Source organism: Thalassophryne amazonica, chromosome 8 (assembly GCF_902500255.1).
Source record: "Thalassophryne amazonica chromosome 8, fThaAma1.1, whole genome shotgun sequence".
Classification (NCBI taxonomy): Eukaryota; Metazoa; Chordata; class Actinopteri; order Batrachoidiformes; family Batrachoididae; genus Thalassophryne; species Thalassophryne amazonica.
Window position 1 is genome coordinate 76422670 of NC_047110.1, and position 20236 is coordinate 76442905.

Here is a 20236-nt window from a genome sequence, read left to right on the forward strand (position 1 = left end):
GCTCCGCCTCCGATGTCCGAGCGGGAAGTTCATTCGCGTTTGCTAATATGTTTCAAAGTTAAAAATTTTCGGTGAATTGTTTGCCAAGATTTTATATTTATACTTTCTTTTGTTTGTTTGCGGGTTTTACTTGGTGAGTTATGTGATTATATCCAGCATTCTGTAGTCTTTTTAAATTGTGATATTAGCTGGCTAAAGCTAGCATGACATTGTTTCGTGTTTCAAACAGCTATTTGTTAACTGGACTGTATATATGTCACTTTATTTTAGGGACTAACAGACACCTCTGCGACTATGTCCGGTGATTTTGAAGAGAAAAACTCTGCGCCTAAGAGTTTTGGACAGGTAGGAGGAGACACTTTAGTCCTCGTGCTGCCTTCCAGACAAAGTAGGATGTTGGAATCTTCCAGATTAACATAACTAACATCTTCCAGACGCCATCTGTTTAAAAAAAAAAAAAGAAAAAAAAAAGAGAAAAAGGCGAGCATAACTATTTGTACATTAACGATGTTCTAGCCTATATTGGGTCATTGCCCACTTTATTAGCTAGGTAGGTCTAATAAAGACCTACCTTTTTTCATTTGTTTCATTTTGTTTCATAAATTGTCAGTTGAGTGTCCAAACTATCAATAAATAGCCAGCTGCAGAAGTCTTAATAAATGTTTGCACTTTTTAATTTCACTTTCATGCAGGAAGATATTATTTGCTGTTGCCTGATTAATTATATTGATGCTGTGTTCATGGGATGTTGTAAAGCCGGTGTTACACAGTGAGATGACCGCCTCCCCCCCCACCGCCAGATTTGTATATTCGCTATCTGCACATGTGAAAAAAATGGGAAGTTTGCTCTGTACTGAGTTCCCCTTTTCTGTGTGTGGAAAGGACTGAGAGCTGGAGAAAAATAACCCACCTCTAAACCTGATTTTCCACAAACAGAAAGGGTAAACTCAGTACAGAACAATCTTCCCGTTTTTCACGGACATAAGATCAGAATTTATTCACATTAAACCTGATTTTGGTCTGCACACAGAAAGGGTGAACTCTGTGCAGAACAATCTACCTGTTTTTTTTGTTTGTTTGTTTTTTTTTTTGTGCATGCGCAGAAAGCAAATATACAAATCTCATAGGTTGGTAACCTCAGTCCGTGACATTGGACTATACGAGCTCCGATTGAACAAGTGACTATTTGAATGTGTGGCTGAGTTAGATTTTTTTTTTTTTTTCCTCAGAAACTTGGGTGGAAATTTATTGCTCTGGTTGATCAAACTTGACATCATAAGAACCACAATCACGGCATCTGCAGTCATGACTTTTGAGACAGTAATATTACAAAAAACATTTAATTATTTTTAACAAATTATTTTTTCTGACATGTTTTTGTTTTTTATATTTTAGTGAAGTTATGAGCATTGTAGTTTTTGAAAAACAAAAAAAAACTGTAGTAATTGATAGGTCACTGAGTCCAGAGTGCAAATAGAAATTCACTCATCTGACCCATTTGCCATCTTGTTTGCCCACAGCAAGTAGCTGTATTAATTTGTTTAGGTGTTCTTTGTCAAGACAACAACAAAACTCAAATATGTTTCAACATTCCTGTTGTTTTCTGAGTTCATCAAGTGTACATGTGCTTTTCGCAACTTGGAAGTTTCAGTCTTGGGTTTTCGGAGTTTACCGTCGTCATGAAAGCGTGCTCACAAGCGCTGCCATCCTGTGTTGGTTGATGGTAATCCTCGGGCATGAGGAGAGGCAGTATTCCATGGTGGAGAATTCTGAAAATTGTTAAAACATATCAGAATTCCGTTACTGTGTAAGACTTCTGGAAGTGTGCGAAGTGGTTGCACAAATACAAAGTATTGTTCAAATTACCAGACTTGTATACATGTAATATGTAATATATTAATTAATATTACATGTAGCATGTAATATTAATCCTATCAGTGTTAGGTTTTGGCACCGTTCATCCTTGACCCAAAATTTCATAAGCATACCAAATGGTAAATGTCAGCTCTCCACACTTTGTGCCTGATCAAAATTGCATGCACGCACAGCTTTTTGTCTTTTCTGCAATCTGCTGTAAACAGGGGCTTTTAATTTGATAAACAGATGGTGGAGGAAGTCATTAAAAGCAGTACACTTTTCTCTCATGGTACCAACATGATGCCTTACTCACTCATAGTAACAGCAACATAACACCTAGCTAAACTGACTAAACCAACTGAACTACAAAAACAATAAATCAATAACACTAACAACACTGTTAAACTAACATGAAGCACAATAACATTTAAAACCTCAAAACCTGAACTCCCATGGTGCTTTGCAGCACAATGTCCATTGTTTACTGGTTAGCTAAAATCATTAATTTCTCATAAAATATTAGTCCTGTCAACTTTCTGCTTTTGCAGCATTCAACCTTGATCCAAAACACATAGGCATACCAAACAGCAAACATCAGCTCTCCTCGGTTTCGCCATGATCGAAGCCATACCCACGCACGCAGACAGAGGCCACTTGACTTAATATGGATACATACACACACATTTAATTAAGGCCTGTACATGCGGTCAGGCCCATGGTACCAGCACTTATCCTGATTCTGTAGCATGAAGTGAACCTTAAATGATACAAATGTACAGCTGGGTGGACTGGGACAATTCAGATATCAGTGCATCTTAGAGAAATTAAACCCAAACACAAAGTCACTTGCAAGGTTGCTAGGCAGCTGAGACATCATCTTAGATCCTTGTTTGTAATCCTGAAGTGCACAACGCCCGTCCAAAAACAGTGTTCACTCCTGGGAATGCACAGTGTTATACATTTGTCTATCTTTGCTTATTGAGATGAACACGCATCACATATCATCTAGGGCTCCGCCGCGTCCAGTTACACATGCACAGTGTGCCAGATGTGCTTGTAGCACATCCTGGTTGTTCATTTATCCTGGTGGCAATGTTTTATCCAGATCAACTTAAAAGTTGGGGATAACAAAAGTCAACAGCAAGTGCAGTAAACAAACAAAAAACAAATTAAAAATAAAACAAGACAGGGGCACAATGGATTCAAGCTCTGCACCTTTTGGTTAAAAGACAGCCATCAATCTGCTAAGTTAAAACTGCATATCTGCATGACACAATGCATGTAAATCATAAATTGCTGGAGGTGGAGCTACACTTGACTGAGTGCAAGACACTTCCTGCTGAATAAACTCAGAGTGATGAGTCTTTGTGAACTCCGGTTAGAGGAGTTTTTCGGGGTCAGTAAACAGTCTTCCTGTCGGAGTCCTGACTTCAAATGCTCTTCCGAAGTACTTTTTTGAGTAAGGCTTCTAAATTTTCATACTTTGAGTTTCAGGGAACACATCATGAAATACTGCTGTCAGACTCCATGAAGTGTGCAGTGAGTTGATGAAATACGTAATGTAAAACACGGCTCCCATCTCACCGTTCTACAGACCGCAAAGTCATGAAATAATCCACGTTTCGTTGTGATACATACTGTATGTTTCAAACCAGGTATCAAATTGTGTACACCAGGTGCTGTATTGGTCCTTCAAGAGTCACTCATGGTTTATTGGTAAGAGGGGGGGATCTACCATCCTGCCATCTCTGTAGAATGTCTGTTAATTTTCTTGTCTTGCTCTTAACAGCAGTAGGACAAAAGTGTTGTTCCCCCTGTATTTCGCACTGGATCGACTGATACAGAATTTTTAAAACCGTTATAGATTTTGATATTTGACTACGCAGAGATGGACTCAAATCCTGCAGTGCCAGGCGTGTCCCCATGCTTAAGCCAGTACGTGTCCAGGCCCGTATGAAGTTTGCCAGAGAGTGCATGGATGATCCAGAACAGGATTGGGAGAATATCATGTGGTCAGATGAAACCAAAATAGAACTTTTTAGTACAAACTCAACTAGTCATGTTTGGAGGAAGACGAATGCTGAGTTGCATTCCAAGAACACCATATCTACTGTGAAGCATGGGGGTGGAAACATCATGCTTTGGGGCTGTTTTTCTGCAAATGGTACAGGGCGACTGATCTTTGTTAAGGGAAGAATGAACGGGGCCATGTATCGTGAGATTTTAAACCAAAACCTCCTTCCATCAGTGAGAGCATTGAAGATGAAACGTGGCTGGGTCTTCCAGCATGACAGTAATCCTAAACACACCGCTCGGGCAACAAAGGAGTGGCTCCGTAAAAAGCGTTTCAAGGTCCTGGTGTGGCCTAGCCAGTCTCCAGACCTCAACCCCATAGAAAATTTGTGGAGGGAGCTGAAAGTCCATGTTGCCAAGTGACAGCCCCAAAACATCACTGCTCTAGAGGAGATCTGCATGGAGGAATGGGCCAAAATACCAGCTACAGTGTGTGCAAACCTGGTGAAGACATCTTTCTACTCAAATCTACCTGTTTTTTTTGTTTGTTTGTTTTTTTTTTGTGCATGCGCAGAAAGCAAATATACAAATCTCATAGGTTGGTAACCTCAGTCCGTGACATTGGACTATACGAGCTCCGATTGAACAAGTGACTATTTGAATGTGTGGCTGAGTTAGATTTTTTTTTTTTTTCCTCAGAAACTTGGGTGGAAATTTATTGCTCTGGTTGATCAAACTTGACATCATAAGAACCACAATCACGGCATCTGCAGTCATGACTTTTGAGACAGTAATATTACAAAAAACATTTAATTATTTTTAACAAATTATTTTTTCTGACATGTTTTTGTTTTTTATATTTTAGTGAAGTTATGAGCATTGTAGTTTTTGAAAAAAAAAAAAAAACTAGTAATTGATAGGTCACTGAGTCCAGAGTGCAAATAGAAATTCACTCATCTGACCCATTTGCCATCTTGTTTGCCCACAGCAAGTAGCTGTATTAATTTGTTTAGGTGTTCTTTGTCAAGACAACAACAAAACTCAAATATGTTTCAACATTCCTGTTGTTTTCTGAGTTCATCAAGTGTACATGTGCTTTTCGCAACTTGGAAGTTTCAGTCTTGGGTTTTCGGAGTTTACCGTCGTCATGAAAGCGTGCTCACAAGCGCTGCCATCCTGTGTTGGTTGATGGTAATCCTCGGGCATGAGGAGAGGCAGTATTCCATGGTGGAGAATTCTGAAAATTGTTAAAACATATCAGAATTCCGTTACTGTGTAAGACTTCTGGAAGTGTGCGAAGTGGTTGCACAAATACAAAGTATTGTTCAAATTACCAGACTTGTATACATGTAATATGTAATATATTAATTAATATTACATGTAGCATGTAATATTAATCCTATCAGTGTTAGGTTTTGGCACCGTTCATCCTTGACCCAAAATTTCATAAGCATACCAAATGGTAAATGTCAGCTCTCCACACTTTGTGCCTGATCAAAATTGCATGCACGCACAGCTTTTTGTCTTTTCTGCAATCTGCTGTAAACAGGGGCTTTTAATTTGATAAACAGATGGTGGAGGAAGTCATTAAAAGCAGTACACTTTTCTCTCATGGTACCAACATGATGCCTTACTCACTCATAGTAACAGCAACATAACACCTAGCTAAACTGACTAAACCAACTGAACTACAAAAACAATAAATCAATAACACTAACAACACTGTTAAACTAACATGAAGCACAATAACATTTAAAACCTCAAAACCTGAACTCCCATGGTGCTTTGCAGCACAATGTCCATTGTTTACTGGTTAGCTAAAATCACTAATTTCTCATAAAATATTAGTCCTGTCAACTTTCTGCTTTTGCAGCATTCAACCTTGATCCAAAACACATAGGCATACCAAACAGCAAACATCAGCTCTCCTCGGTTTCGCCATGATCGAAGCCATACCCACGCACGCAGACAGAGGCCACTTGACTTAATATGGATACATACACACACATTTAATTAAGGCCTGTACATGCGGTCAGGCCCATGGTACCAGCACTTATCCTGATTCTGTAGCATGAAGTGAACCTTAAATGATACAAATGTACAGCTGGGTGGACTGGGACAATTCAGATATCAGTGCATCTTAGAGAAATTAAACCCAAACACAAAGTCACTTGCAAGGTTGCTAGGCAGCTGAGACATCATCTTAGATCCTTGTTTGTAATCCTGAAGTGCACAACGCCCGTCCAAAAACAGTGTTCACTCCTGGGAATGCACAGTGTTATACATTTGTCTATCTTTGCTTATTGAGATGAACACGCATCACATATCATCTAGGGCTCCGCCGCGTCCAGTTACACATGCACAGTGTGCCAGATGTGCTTGTAGCACATCCTGGTTGTTCATTTATCCTGGTGGCAATGTTTTATCCAGATCAACTTAAAAGTTGGGGATAACAAAAGTCAGCAGCAAGTGCAGTAAACAAACAAAAAACAAATTAAAAATAAAACAAGACAGGGGCACAATGGATTCAAGCTCTGCACCTTTTGGTTAAAAGACAGCCATCAATCTGCTAAGTTAAAACTGCATATCTGCATGACACAATGCATGTAAATCATAAATTGCTGGAGGTGGAGCTACACTTGACTGAATGCAAGACACTTCCTGCTGAATAAACTCAGAGTGATGAGTCTTTGTGAACTCCGGTTAGAGGAGTTTTTCGGGGTCAGTAAACAGTCTTCCTGTCGGAGTCCTGACTTCAAATGCTCTTCCGAAGTACTTTTTTGAGTAAGGCTTCTAAATTTTCATACTTTGAGTTTCAGGGAACACATCATGAAATACTGCTGTCAGACTCCATGAAGTGTGCAGTGAGTTGATGAAATACGTCATGTAAAACACGGCTCCCATCTCACCGTTCTACAGACCGCAAAGTCATGAAATAATCCACGTTTCGTTGTGATACATACTGTATGTTTCAAACCAGGTATCAAATTGTGTACACCAGGTGCTGTATTGGTCCTTCAAGAGTCACTCATGGTTTATTGGTAAGAGGGGGGGATCTACCATCCTGCCATCTCTGTAGAATGTCTGTTAATTTTCTTGTCTTGCTCTTAACAGCAGTAGGACAAAAGTGTTGTTCCCCCTGTATTTCGCACTGGATCGACTGATTCAGAATTTTTAAAACCGTTATAGATTTTGATATTTGATGTTTCTAAAATCCAATGTCCCAATACATCGACGGATATTCTTTTTCCTCAGAAATGCATTAACAAAGATTTCCCCAAACATTTATTTTGTGTAGTTTTTGTAATGAGTCCTAACTAAGATAACATGAAATAATGCTGTTTGAAATTAAAAGCTTGTTTTATTGACACAGTGATTCGTGTTTCAAAAGGGTGGTACAGGCTAATGGCCAAAGCTGGTGTAATAATCTTTTCCGTCTTGACTTCACCTTGTTACACAAACATCTAATACTAAAGTATTATTAACCGACTGTGAGGGTGAGATGGAAACGATTTATCTGCTGTGGCGACCCCTAACGGGAACAGCCGAAAGACAAAGAAGAAGAAGAGGTCTGTATGGGGAAATATCAAACCAACGTGTGAAGTATGGCGAGGTCCGTGCGAAAAACACGGAGGTCTAATATCCCTGTACAGACCGAGCAAGTAATATATGTATATATGTGTGTGTGTGTGTGTGAGATCCTAGATATTGTGTCAATGTGTAATTTAATACAGTGGTCCCTCGCTATATCGCGGTTCACCTTTCAAGGCCTCGCAGTTCGCGGATTTTTTTTAGTGCAGTTTTGCATGCTCCCCCCCCCTTTATTTAGCTGTTTATTTATTTATTTTTTAAACAGCGCATTGTGTTCTGTGTCCTTATCAGGCGGGCCGGTCGCGGCACCGGTTGGCATCACCGCGATTGCTCTCACTGCCTCCGAAGCGCTTACTGAGTCTGCGGGCTCGGTAAGCGCCGCAGCGGACCACTCACACCGCCCCCCTGTCTGCTGTGCCAAACTGCATCCAACTCCAGCAACAGGTCCAGAGACTAGGCTCGCTGTTTTGATGCGGAGCGCTCTGGCATCCCGCAAGGATAGACTTCTTGTGGAAAAATCTGCAGCGCCCGCTGCATGGTCTCAGTAACTGCAGCCGCAGAGCTCCGTGGCCATGATTCTTTGCGGGTCCCACATCCGTACCCCCGGAGGTAGTGAGCGAAGGGAGAGCATGCGCATTGTTCTGCGTGCATTTATCATTTATAGGTATATGATAAAATCGTTATCAAGTTGTTCACCAATGATAACTGATAACTTGATAACTAATATTATTATTTTCAGTTCCCCCCCCCCTTTTAATTTTCAGTCCATACAATGTACAAAAGTAGTAAAAAATTATTTATTAAAATTTTCAAATGCCTGTTTTGTCAAACCAAAAGTCCTGACTCCTAATCACAAAATATGTTACATTTTCACGATAAAACAGAGAAAAGCAGCAAATCTTTACACTTCACCAGCTGCAACCATTAATAAATCAGTTAAAGGAATTGTTAGTTATTGATTGATTAAATCGACTAGCCGTTGCAGCGTTGTGTATTTGAGTGCTGTGGCACTTTGTTATCACGCTCAGGGTGTTTTTCAGCATTCCTTCCTCCCAGTGCATGATGGGACAGGCCTCTGCTCAACACATTAGCCATGTTTGAAAGTAAACTGCATGTATCCTGGAACAGAAGGTGTTTGAAAGGCTGATGTTTTTTTTTTATTTTTTATTTTTTATTTTTTTTATTATTATTACTGTTTTGTTTTTAATGCTGTGAGGTATTTAGCATCATAATGACATAAAAAAGAGGAACTCCACAGCAGACAGGTTATTGATCTCTGCTCCACTTTTGGGAACTGAAAATGTAAAATTTTGGCTCCACAGGGCGAACAGTCAGTTTGTTTTTATTTCACTGAAAAACTGTGAGCTCCCAGGATGTGGATGGTTAATCTGCAGGTTACATACATTTACTGCATTCTTTCCTCAAGATACGATTTTCCAGAATTGCACCAGAATATGTCACAATTTTTTCCTGCGTGTGGAACTCCGTGTAGCACATGTGCACACTGCAGCCTGTGCTGTGACTTAACAGAACGACACACACACAGTGGGGCCAAAAAGTATTTAGTCAGTCCCTGATTGTGCAAGTTCTCCTACTTAGAGAGATGAGAGAGGTCTGTAATTTTCATCATAGGTACACTTCAACTATGAGAGACAAAATGAGGGGAAAAAAAAATTCAGGAAATCACATTGTAGGATTTTTAAAGAATTTATTTGTAAATTATGGGGGAAATAAGTATTTGGTCACCCACAAACAAGCAAGATTTCTGGCTCTCACAGACCTGTAACTTCTTTAAGAAGCTCTTCTGTCCTCCACTCGTTACCTGTATTAATGGCACCTGTTTGAACTTATCGCTGTAAAAGACACCTGCCCACAGCCTCAAACAGTCACACTCCAAACTCAACCATGGCCAAGACCAAAGAGCTGTCAAAGGACACCAGGAATAAAATTGTAGATGTGCACCAGGATGGGAAGAGTGAATGTACAATAGTCAAGCAGGTTGGTGTGAATAAATTAACTGTGGGAGCAATTGTAAGACAATGGAAGACATATAAGACCATTGATAATCTCCCTCTATCTGGGGCTCCACACAAGATGTCAGCCCGTGGGGTCAAAATGATCATGAGAACGATGAACAAAAATCCCAGGACTACACGGAGGGACCTGATGAATGACCTGCAGAGAGCTGGGACCAAAGTAACAAAGGCTACACACTACGCAGAGATGGACTCAAATCCTGCAGTGCCAGGCGTGTCCCCATGCTTAAGCCAGTACGTGTCCAGGCCCGTATGAAGTTTGCCAGAGAGTGCATGGATGATCCAGAACAGGATTGGGAGAATATGTGGTCAGATGAAACCAAAATAGAACTTTTTAGTACAAACTCAACTAGTCATGTTTGGAGGAAGACAAATGCTGAGTTGCATTCCAAGAACACCATATCTACTGTGAAGCATGGGGGTGGAAACATCATGCTTTGGGGCTGTTTTTCTGCAAATGGTACAGGGCGACTGATCTTTGTTAAGGGAAGAATGAACGGGGCCATGTATCGTGAGATTTTAAACCAAAACCTCCTTCCATCAGTGAGAGCATTGAAGATGAAACGTGGCTGGGTCTTCCAGCATGACAGTAATCCTAAACACACCGCTCGGGCAACAAAGGAGTGGCTCCGTAAAAAGCGTTTCAAGGTCCTGGTGTGGCCTAGCCAGTCTCCAGACCTCAACCCCATAGAAAATTTGTGGAGGGAGCTGAAAGTCCATGTTGCCAAGTGACAGCCCCAAAACATCACTGCTCTAGAGGAGATCTGCATGGAGGAATGGGCCAAAATACCAGCTACAGTGTGTGCAAACCTGGTGAAGACTTACAGGAAACGTTTGACCTCTGTCCTTGCCAACAAAGATTATGTTACATAGTACTGAGTTGAACTTTTGTTATTGACCAAATACTTGTTTTCCACCATAATTTACAAATAAATTCTTTAAAAATCCTACAAAGTGATTTCCTGGATTTTTTTTTTTCCTCATTTTGTCTCTCATAGTTGAAGTGTACCTGTGATGAAAATTACTGACCTCTCTCATCTTTCTGAGTAGGGAGAACTTGCACAATCAGGGACTGACTAAATACTCTTTTACCTCACTGTATGTGTGTGTGTATATATGTGTGTGTATATATATGTGTGTGTATATATATGTGTGTGTATATATATATATATATATATATATATATATATATATATATATACACAGTAGTGTTCAGAATAATAGTAGTGCTATGTGACTAAAAAGATTAATCCAGGTTTTGAGTATATTTCTTATTGTTACATGGGAAACAAGGTACCACTAGATTCAGTAGATTCTCACAAATCCAACAAGACCAAGCATTCATGATATATGATGTGTGTGTGTGTGTGTGTGTGTGTGTGTGTGTGTATATATGTATATATATGTATATATATATATGTATATGTATATATATATATATGTATATATATATATATATATATATATATATATATATATATATGGGTGTCCCCCCCCCCCCCAAAAAAAAAAAAAAATACAACATTTAACACACTTGGTTTGACCCAAATGCTACAAACATAATCACTTATGTTTCTTTTTTACTTGCAGAGACCCTGAAGTTTATGTTGATGCCAAGCATTGAATCATTGAAGGAAAACATCTGCTGAGAAATCTGAAAGATTCCTCAGGACACTTTCCCCAAAGCGTTTGCAGGCTGTAATTGGCTAACGCGGGGCCTACATTGAACATGTTGTCTAAGAGACTGACAAAATGCAGGGCCAATATTGACACTGGTATCAAAAACTTCAACCTTTCAGCTTTCTATCAGCCATAAATTTATTTCCTACACATATGCTTTGACCATTTTCTTTGCTGATAAAATGTTGCATATTTTTTTGGGACACCCGATATATACTCAACAAAAATATAAACACAACACTTTTGGTTTTGCTCCCATTTTGTAGGAGATGAACTTAAAGATCTAAAACTTTTTCCACATACACAATATCACCATTTCCCTCAAATATTGTTCACAAACCAGTCTAAATCTGTGATAGTGAGCACTTCTCCTTTGCTGAGATAATCCATCCCACCTCACAGGTGTGCCATATCAAGATGCTGATTAGACACCTTGATTAGTGCACAGGTGTGCCTTAGACTGCCCACAATAAAAGGCCACTCTGAAAGGTGCAGTTTTGTTTTATTGGGGGGGGGATACCAGTCAGTATCTAGTGTGACCACCATTTGCCTCATGCAGTGCAACACATCTCCTTCGCATCATCCATGAAGAGAACACCTCTCCAACGTGCCAAATGCCAGCGAATGTGAGCCTTTTCCCACTCAAGTCGGTTACGACGACGAACTGGAGTCAGGTCGAGACCCCGATGAGGACGACGAGCATGCAGATGAGCTTCCCTGAGATGGTTTCTGACAGTTTGTGCAGGAATTCTTTGCTTATGCAAACCGATTGTTTCAGCAGCTGTCTGAGTGGCTGGTCTCAGACGATCTTGGAGGTGAACAGGCTGGATGTGGAGGTCCTGGGCTGGTGTGGTTACACGTGGTCTGCGGTTGTGAGGCTGGTTGGATGTACTGACAAATTCTCTGAAATGCCTTTGGAGACGGCTTATGGTAGAGAAATGAACATTCAATACACGAGCAACAGCTCTGGTTGACATTCCTGCTGTCAGCATGCCAACTGCACGCTCCCTCAAATCTTGCGACATCTGTGGCATTGTGCTGTGTGATAAAACTGCACCTTTCAGAGTGGCCTTTTATTGTGGGCAGTCTAAGGCACACCTGTGCACTAATCATGGTGTCTAATCAGCATCTTGATATGGCACACCTGTGAGGTGGGATGGATTATCTCAGCAAAGGAGAAGTGCTCACTATCACAGATTTAGACTGGTTTGTGAACAATATTTGAGGGAAATGGTGATATTGTGTATGTGGAAAAAGTTTTAGATCTTTGAGTTCATCTCATACAAAATGGGAGCAAAACCAAAAGTGTTGCGTTTATATTTTTGTTGTGTATATACATACATACATACATACAGTGAGGTAAATATTTGCAATGATGAAAAAGCTACATCTGGATCCAGGTTGTGAAAATTTACCTTAACTGTCACAGTATTGGGTGTAAAATCGGCTTCATGCGACACTGGATGATAGTGTGGATTTTGTGCATAACTGTAGTTTTTTGTTGTTGTTGTGACAGTGTAACTACACAGCTGAAGAGTACCAGGCGGTGCACAGTGCCCTGCGACAAAAGCTGGGACCAGAGTACATCAGCACCCGCCTGGCTGGAGGTGGACAGCGGGCAAGTTCATTTATCTTGACAGTTTCTCTCAAAAGAAAATTTAAAATGTCTACTTTGGCTCAGGTGCAGCAGATTTATACTAAGTACTACTCTCTCCAGAAAAATCAGCACTTGTAACCATCGTACTGCATTTTCATTACTTTTTGAGTTGTGTGACAATTTCCCAACTACTTTAAAGATCTCAACACAGATCATTTCATTAATGGCTGCTGACCAGTGGTGTGCAGTGCATTGTGTTCTGGTTTGTATTTAAACACAATTCCTGTAGAACCTGTGTCTGACAAGGATTATTTTTTACAGAAGTACTCACTCACATGACATTTTCTCTCAAAAATTCTTGAAACTGATCATCTGCAGAGGAATGGTCTATTTGAAGAGTTTCAGTCAGGTTTTAGAATTCATCATAGTACAGAAACAGCATTAGTGAAGGTTACAAATGATCTTCTTATGGCCTCGGACAGTGGACTCATCTCTGTGCTTGTTCTGTTAGACCTCAGTGCTGCTTTTGATACTGTTGACCATAAAATTTTATTACAGAGATTAGAGCATGCCATAGGTATTAAAGGCACTGCGCTGCGGTGGTTTGAATCATATTTGTCTAATAGATTACAATTTCTCATGTAAATGGGGAATCTTCTTCACAGACTAAAGTTAATTATGGAGTTCCACAAGGTTCTGTGCTAGGACCAATTTTATTCACTTTATACATGCTTCCCTTAGGCAGTATTATTAGACGGTATTGCTTAAATTTTCATTGTTACGCAGATGATACCCAGCTTTATCTATCCATGAAGCCAGAGGACACACACCAATTAGCTAAACTGCAGGATTGTCTTACAGACATAAAGACATGGATGACCTCTAATTTCCTGCCTTTAAACTCAGATAAAACTGAAGTTATTGTACTTGGCCCCACAAATCTTAGAAACATGGTGTCTAACCAGATCCTTACTCTGGATGGCATTACCCTGACCTCTAGTAATACTGTGAGAAATCTTGGAGTCATTTTTGATCAGGATATGTCATTCAAAGCGCATATTAAACAAATATGTAGGACTGCTTTTTTGCATTTACGCAATATCTCTAAAATCAGAAAGGTCTTGTCTCAGAGTGATGCTGAAAAACTAATTCATGCATTTATTTCCTCTAGGCTGGACTATTGTAATTCATTATTATCAGGTTGTCCTAAAAGTTCCCTAAAAAGCCTTCAGTTAATTCAAAATGCTGCAGCTAGAGTACTGACGGGGACTAGAAGGAGAGAGCATATCTCACCCATATTGGCCTCTCTTCATTGGCTTCCTGTTAATTCTAGAATAGAATTTAAAATTCTTCTTCTTACTTATAAGGTTTTGAATAATCAGGTCCCATCTATCTTAGGGACCTCGTAGTACCACATCACCCCAATAGAGCGCTTCGCTCTCAGACTGCAGGCTTACTTGTAGTTCCTAGGGTTTGTAAGAGTAGAATGGGAGGCAGAGCCTTCAGCTTTCAGGCTCCTCTCCTGTGGAACCAGCTCCCAATTCAGATCAGGGAGACAGACACCCTCTCTACTTTTAAGATTAGGCTTAAAACTTTCCTTTTTGCTAAAGCTTATAGTTAGGGCTGGATCAGGTGACCCTGAACCATCCCTTAGTTATGCTGCTATAGACGTAGACTGCTGGGGGGTTCCCATGATGCACTGTTTCTTTCTCTTTTTGCTCTGTATGCACCACTCTGCATTTAATCATTAGTGATCCATCTCTGCTCCCCTCCACAGCATGTCTTTTCCTGGTTCTCTCCCTCAGCCCCAACCAGTCCCAGCAGAAGACTGCCCCTCCCTGAGCCTGGTTCTGCTGGAGGTTTCTTCCTGTTAAAAGGGAGTTTTTCCTTCCCACTGTAGCCAAGTGCTTGCTCACAGGGGGTCGTTTTGACCGTTGGGGTTTTACATAATTATTGTATGGCCTTGCCTTACAATATAAAGCGCCTTGGGGCAACTGTTTGTTGTGATTTGGCGCTATATAAAAAAATTGATTGATTGATTATAGTGATTACGCAAGTATAGTTGTGGTACGTACATGTTAATGTGAAAAAATAAAATATTCTTTTAGAATAATTCTCATAAATTGATGACAGCATGTATGATTTTCATGGTCAAAGGGAACTGTCTATAAATAGCTATTTATGGATTACTGCCATCATCTGGTGAGGAGTGGTAGAGACTCCAATCCTCCTTTATCCTGTTTAAATACAAATCCACTAATTATTTGCTGTCATTTCGGTCTTTGTGTTTGAGTATTAACATGTGTTGTCTGCATGATTCTTCAGGTTTGCTACATTGAGGGCCATCGTGTAATCAGCCTGGCTAACGAAATGTTTGGATACAACGGATGGTCTCACTCCATCTCCCAGCAGAATGTCGGTACGAAATTTACGCTCGCCGAGCTTCGCGTGTCACTGTCAAGCTGTTTCTGCAGACTAACGAGCAGTGCCTGTGTGCTTTACAGACTTTGTAGACCTCATCAATGGGAAGTTTTATGTTGGAGTCAGTGCGTTTGTTAAGGTGCAGCTGAAGGTCAGATGAAAAGCCATCATTTTCTTCACTGTGACATTGGACGAAAGATTATAGCCGCCAATTTGTGACGGCTGTGTTTCTTCCTGTGACCTTTGCCGCTGTGTGGTCATCTCTCTGTGTAACAAGTGTTTTCCTTCAGGATGGGGCATTTCATGAGGATGTGGGTTACGGAGTGAGCGAAGGGCTCAAGTCAAAAGCGCTGTCACTAGAAAAAGCGAGGAAGGAAGCGGTCACCGATGGAATGAAGAGAGCGCTGAAGTACTTAATCTCAATCATACAAACGTTCATGTTGGAATTGCTGCATTTCTTTCAGTTACTGGTACATCCCAATCCCGTGCTAATATTTGGTGTTTCTTCCCGTTGAGATGTTTTGGTAATGCTCTTGGAAACTGCATCTTGGATAAAGAATATCTCATTGCCATTAACAAGATTCCCAAACAGGTCAGATACCTTGTATGTTGTCTTATTTTTCAAACACATGCTGTGGATTTTGACTTTTGCTGTTGTCCTCCCAAATGAAGCCTCCTCCGCCTCTTGATCTTGGCCAGACCAAGCGATGTGAGGGAGAGCCTTCTGTGGAAAAAGCACGGTTTTCCAGCCTGGTCCGAGATGAAAAGATGGTGCCTGTGACCGGAGCTGCCAGGGTGTCAGGGAATCCCCAAGTCCTAAACCACAACTGTTCTGGAGTTCACACTCCTGATCCTCGTCCTGTCCTTGATAAGATGAGTGACAACAGCTCCAGGTAACCTGTCATTCACACTGTCAGTCCAGATCCAATTTTAAGTGTATCCAGATTTTTGAAAGTCTGAACAGCAAAAAAAAAAAAAACCTGAAACTAAATTTTGAAAATCTGATTCAAACAAAATGTGCAAGTGGTTTGAAATGCAATTCAGATTAGATTTCTAGACATGTGTCCCAAAAGAAATTTTAAAGGTCTTTTCGATAGCTTACAGCACCACATCAAATCCAGGGTGACGGAATTGGCAGAACTGGACTCTCATGTCTCAGTGACTGTCCCGCCAACTGCTGCACATTTTATCCAGTAGATACACATCTGTCACTCCTACTGCAGTCTTCGTACTCCATAAAACCACAACAATCAGTTTACTGGCAAAAATAACAGAACTCTTTGGGATATTTTTGTCTTCTGAGCATACAACTTGGGCCGTGTGAATTTAATTCAAAACTTGGTTTACACAACATGGACTTGTTCCAGTTTTCCAATGGAAAGCTTTGCAGAAGAATGAGGAGACATTCCCGCCGCGCACGTTACTGTCCAGTGCCAAAGCCCCCTCATTCAGTCTGTTAACATACAGTAGTGTTCAGAATAATAGTAGTGCTATGTGACTAAAAAGATTAATAATAAAGGTTTTGAGTATATTTCTTATTGTTACATGGGAAACAAGGTACCAGTAGATTCAGTAGATTCTCACAAATCAAATAAGACCAAGCATTCATGATATGCACACTCTTAAGGCTATGAAATTGGGCTATTAGTAAAAAAGTAAAAAAGGGGGTGTTCACAATAATAGTAGTGTGGCATTCAGTCAGTGAGTTCGTCAAGTTTGTGGAACAAACAGGTGTGAATCAGGTGTCCCCTATGTATCTGTTGAACATGCTTTTCTCTTTGAAAGCCTGAGGAAAATGAGACGTTCAAGACATTGTTCAGAAGAACAGCGTAGTTTGATTGGAGAGGGGAAAACTTATACGCAGGTGCACAAAATTATAGGCTGTTCACTACAATGATCTCCAATACTTTAAAATGGACAAAAAAACCAGAGACGCATGGAAGAAAATGGAAAACAACCATCAAAATGGATAGAAGAATAACCAGAATGGCAAAGGCTCACCCACTGATCAGCTCCAGGATGATCAAAGACAGTCTGGAGTTACCTGTAAGTGCTGTGACAGTTAGAAGACGCCTGTGTGAAGCTAATTTATTTGCAAGAATCCCTCGCAAAGTCCCCGTTAAATAAAAGACGTGCAGAAGAGGTTACAATTTACCAAAGAACACATCAGCTGGCCTAAAGAGAAATGGAGGAATATTTTGTGGACTGATGAGAGTAAAATTGTTCTTTTTGGGTCCAAGGGCCGCAGACAGTTTGTGAGACGACCCCCAAACTCTGAATTCAAGCCACAGTTCACAGTGAAGACAGTGAAGCATGGTGGTGCAAGCATCATGATATGGGCATGTTTCTCCTACTATGGTGTTGGGCCTATATATCACATACCAGGTATCATGGATCAGTTTGGATATGTCAGAATACTTGAAGAGGTCATGTTGCCTTATGCTGAAGAGGACATGCCCTTGAAATGGGTGTTTCAACAAGACAATGACCCCAAGCACACTAGTAAACAAGCAAAATCTTGGTTCCAAACCAACAAAATTAATGCCTCGCAGATGTGAAGAAATCATGAAAAACTGTGGTTATACAACTAAATACTTGTTTAGTGATTCACAGGTTGCTAAAAAAGCAGTTTGAACATAATAGTTTTGAGTTTGTAGCATCAACAGCAGATGCTACTGTTATTGTGAACACCCCCTTTTCTACTTTTTTTTTTTTTTACTAATAGCCCAATTTCATAGCCTTAAGAGTGTGCATATCATGAATGCTTGGTCTTGTTGGATTTGTGAGAATCTACTGGTACCTTGTTTCCCATGTAACAATAAGAAATATACTCAAAACCTGGATTAATCTTTTTAGTCACATAGCACTGCTATTATTCTGAACACTACTGTAAGTGTGTCCCAACTGGCCAACTCTCTTAATATGTGGGTTCATCAGAACCACCCCAACTCTGGTAACTTCTACACCAAATGTTTTTGCAGTCTCAGCAGGTCTGTACTGATCATCATCTCGTTTTCCCCCTTCAAAGACCTGTGCCGGCATTTGAGACGGACACAGACCCGAAAATGCTGAGAAAACTCCGGCAGCAGCAACTTCAGCAGAAGTTTAGGCAGGAGATGGAGGCCAAGAAGCTGCAACAGAGACAGGAAACCAAGTGTGCGGGTGCAGAAGTCGTTACTGCACAAGCATCCAGTGGGGACAGCTGTTCCCCAGGTACAGCAGTCCATTTGTTACACTGATGGTTAGAGGGCACCACAACAATTTTTCCTCTTCCATCCAGTTTTGCCCTCAGTCCTTCAGTCACAGCATGGCGCTTGAGAGTTCAGCAGGTGCAGTAAACCACCACCAGGGGGCCCAACATGCTTTGACACCGACTGCTTATTCCCAGATGATCCTGACCTTTGGGCTTTCACCCTGGATGGGATTGAGGACTTGGATGTCCCAGCAGATGACAGTCTGTCCAGGGAACTGAAGCCCAGCACTCCAAGGAGTCACCAGATGCAAACGCGCAGTAAAACCCCACAGACAGCCCAGACTGCACCTACAGGCAAAGTCTCCACAGTTGGCGCAGGACAAAACCAACACCGGTCAAGACCAGGTGAGACAGACGTAGAGTTGGGTTTCTCTCTGCTCAATATCATGATGTTTAATTTACTTTTCCAGGTGAAGCCTCCAGTCCATACAGACAAGGACAGAACATGAAGAAACGCAGACTGGACACTTAAATCTTCATAGCCTCCTTTGCACTTTTCTACAATTGAGGGACATTTTACCTTTATTTTTATATTTATTTGTCAAGTTCATTTTATAATCCCCCATTTGTATAAATGTTTTGTAAAATAAACCATGAATCGTTTAGCTGCAGTAATTCAGTTGTGTTCAGGTTTAAAGATTAGATAGAGAATTTTAAATCACTCACAATGTGGTTTTACCAGATTTTCTTCTGCATTTTATACAACCCCTGGCAATAATTATGGAATCACCGGCCTCGGAGGATGTTCATTCAGTTGTTTAATTTTGTAGAAAAAAGCAGATCACAGACATGAAACAAAACTAAAGTCATTTCAAATGGCAACTTTCTGGCTTTAAGAAACACTAAGAAATCAGGAAAAAAAATTGTGTCAGTCAGTAACGGTTACTTTTTTAGACCAAGCAGAGGGAAAAAAAATATGGACTCACTCAATTCTGAGGAATAAATTATGGAATCACCCTGTAAATTTTCATCCCCAAAACTAACACCTGCATCAAATCAGATCTGCTCGTTAGTCTGCAACTAAAAAGGAGTGATCACACCTTGGAGAGCTGTTGCACCAAGTGGACTGACATGAATCATGGCTCCAACACGAGAGATGTCAGTTGAAACAAAGGAGAGGATTATCAAACTCTTAAAAGAGGGTAAATAATCACGCAATGTTGCAAAAGATGTTGGTTGTTCAGTCAGCTGTGTCTAAACTCTGGACCAAATACAAACAACATGGGAAGGTTGTTAAAGGCAAACAGTGGTAGACCAAGGAAGACAAAGCGTCAAGACAGAAAACTTAAAGCAATATGTCTCAAAAATCGAAAATGCACAACAAAACAAATGAACGAATGGGAGGAAACTGGAGTCAACGTCTGTGACTGAACTGTAAGAAACTGCCTAAAGGAAATGGGATTTACATACAGAAAAGCTAAACAAAAGCCATCATTAACACCTAAACAGAAAAAAACAAGGTTACAATGGGCTAAGGAAAAGCAATCGTGGACTGTGGATGACTGGATGAAAGTCATATTCAGTGATCAATCTCGAATCTGCATTGGGCAAGGTGATGATGCTGGAACTTTTATTTGGTGCCGTTCCAATGAGATTTATAAAGATGACTGCCTGAAGAGAACATGTAAATTTCCCCAGTCATTGATGATATGGGGCTGCATGTCAGGTAAAGGCACTGGGGAGATGGCTGTCATTACATCATCAATAAATGCACAAGTTTACGTTGATATTTTGTACACTTATCCCATCAATTGAAAGGATGTTTGGGGATGATGAAATCATTTTTCA

General features: G+C 40.5%; 1 protein-coding gene across 2 annotated transcripts; it reads left to right on the forward strand.

The window, feature by feature from the left end:
* Positions 1-19112, forward strand: rad52 (RAD52 homolog, DNA repair protein). 2 transcript variants are annotated; one of them, XM_034175625.1, is made up of 11 exons: positions 1-133; positions 271-345; positions 12694-12795; positions 15100-15193; positions 15279-15346; positions 15486-15604; positions 15712-15787; positions 15868-16088; positions 18224-18408; positions 18584-18793; positions 18859-19112. In XM_034175625.1, the coding sequence occupies exons 2-11, from the start codon at positions 295-297 to the stop codon at positions 18918-18920; spliced, it is 1188 nt and encodes a 395-aa protein (XP_034031516.1). In that variant the 5' UTR covers positions 1-133; positions 271-294; the 3' UTR covers positions 18921-19112. The 2 variants fall into 2 exon arrangements, with proteins under 2 accessions (XP_034031516.1, XP_034031515.1); XM_034175624.1 differs by having other exon boundaries at positions 18584-19112.
* The last annotated feature ends 1124 nt before the right edge of the window (positions 19113-20236 follow it).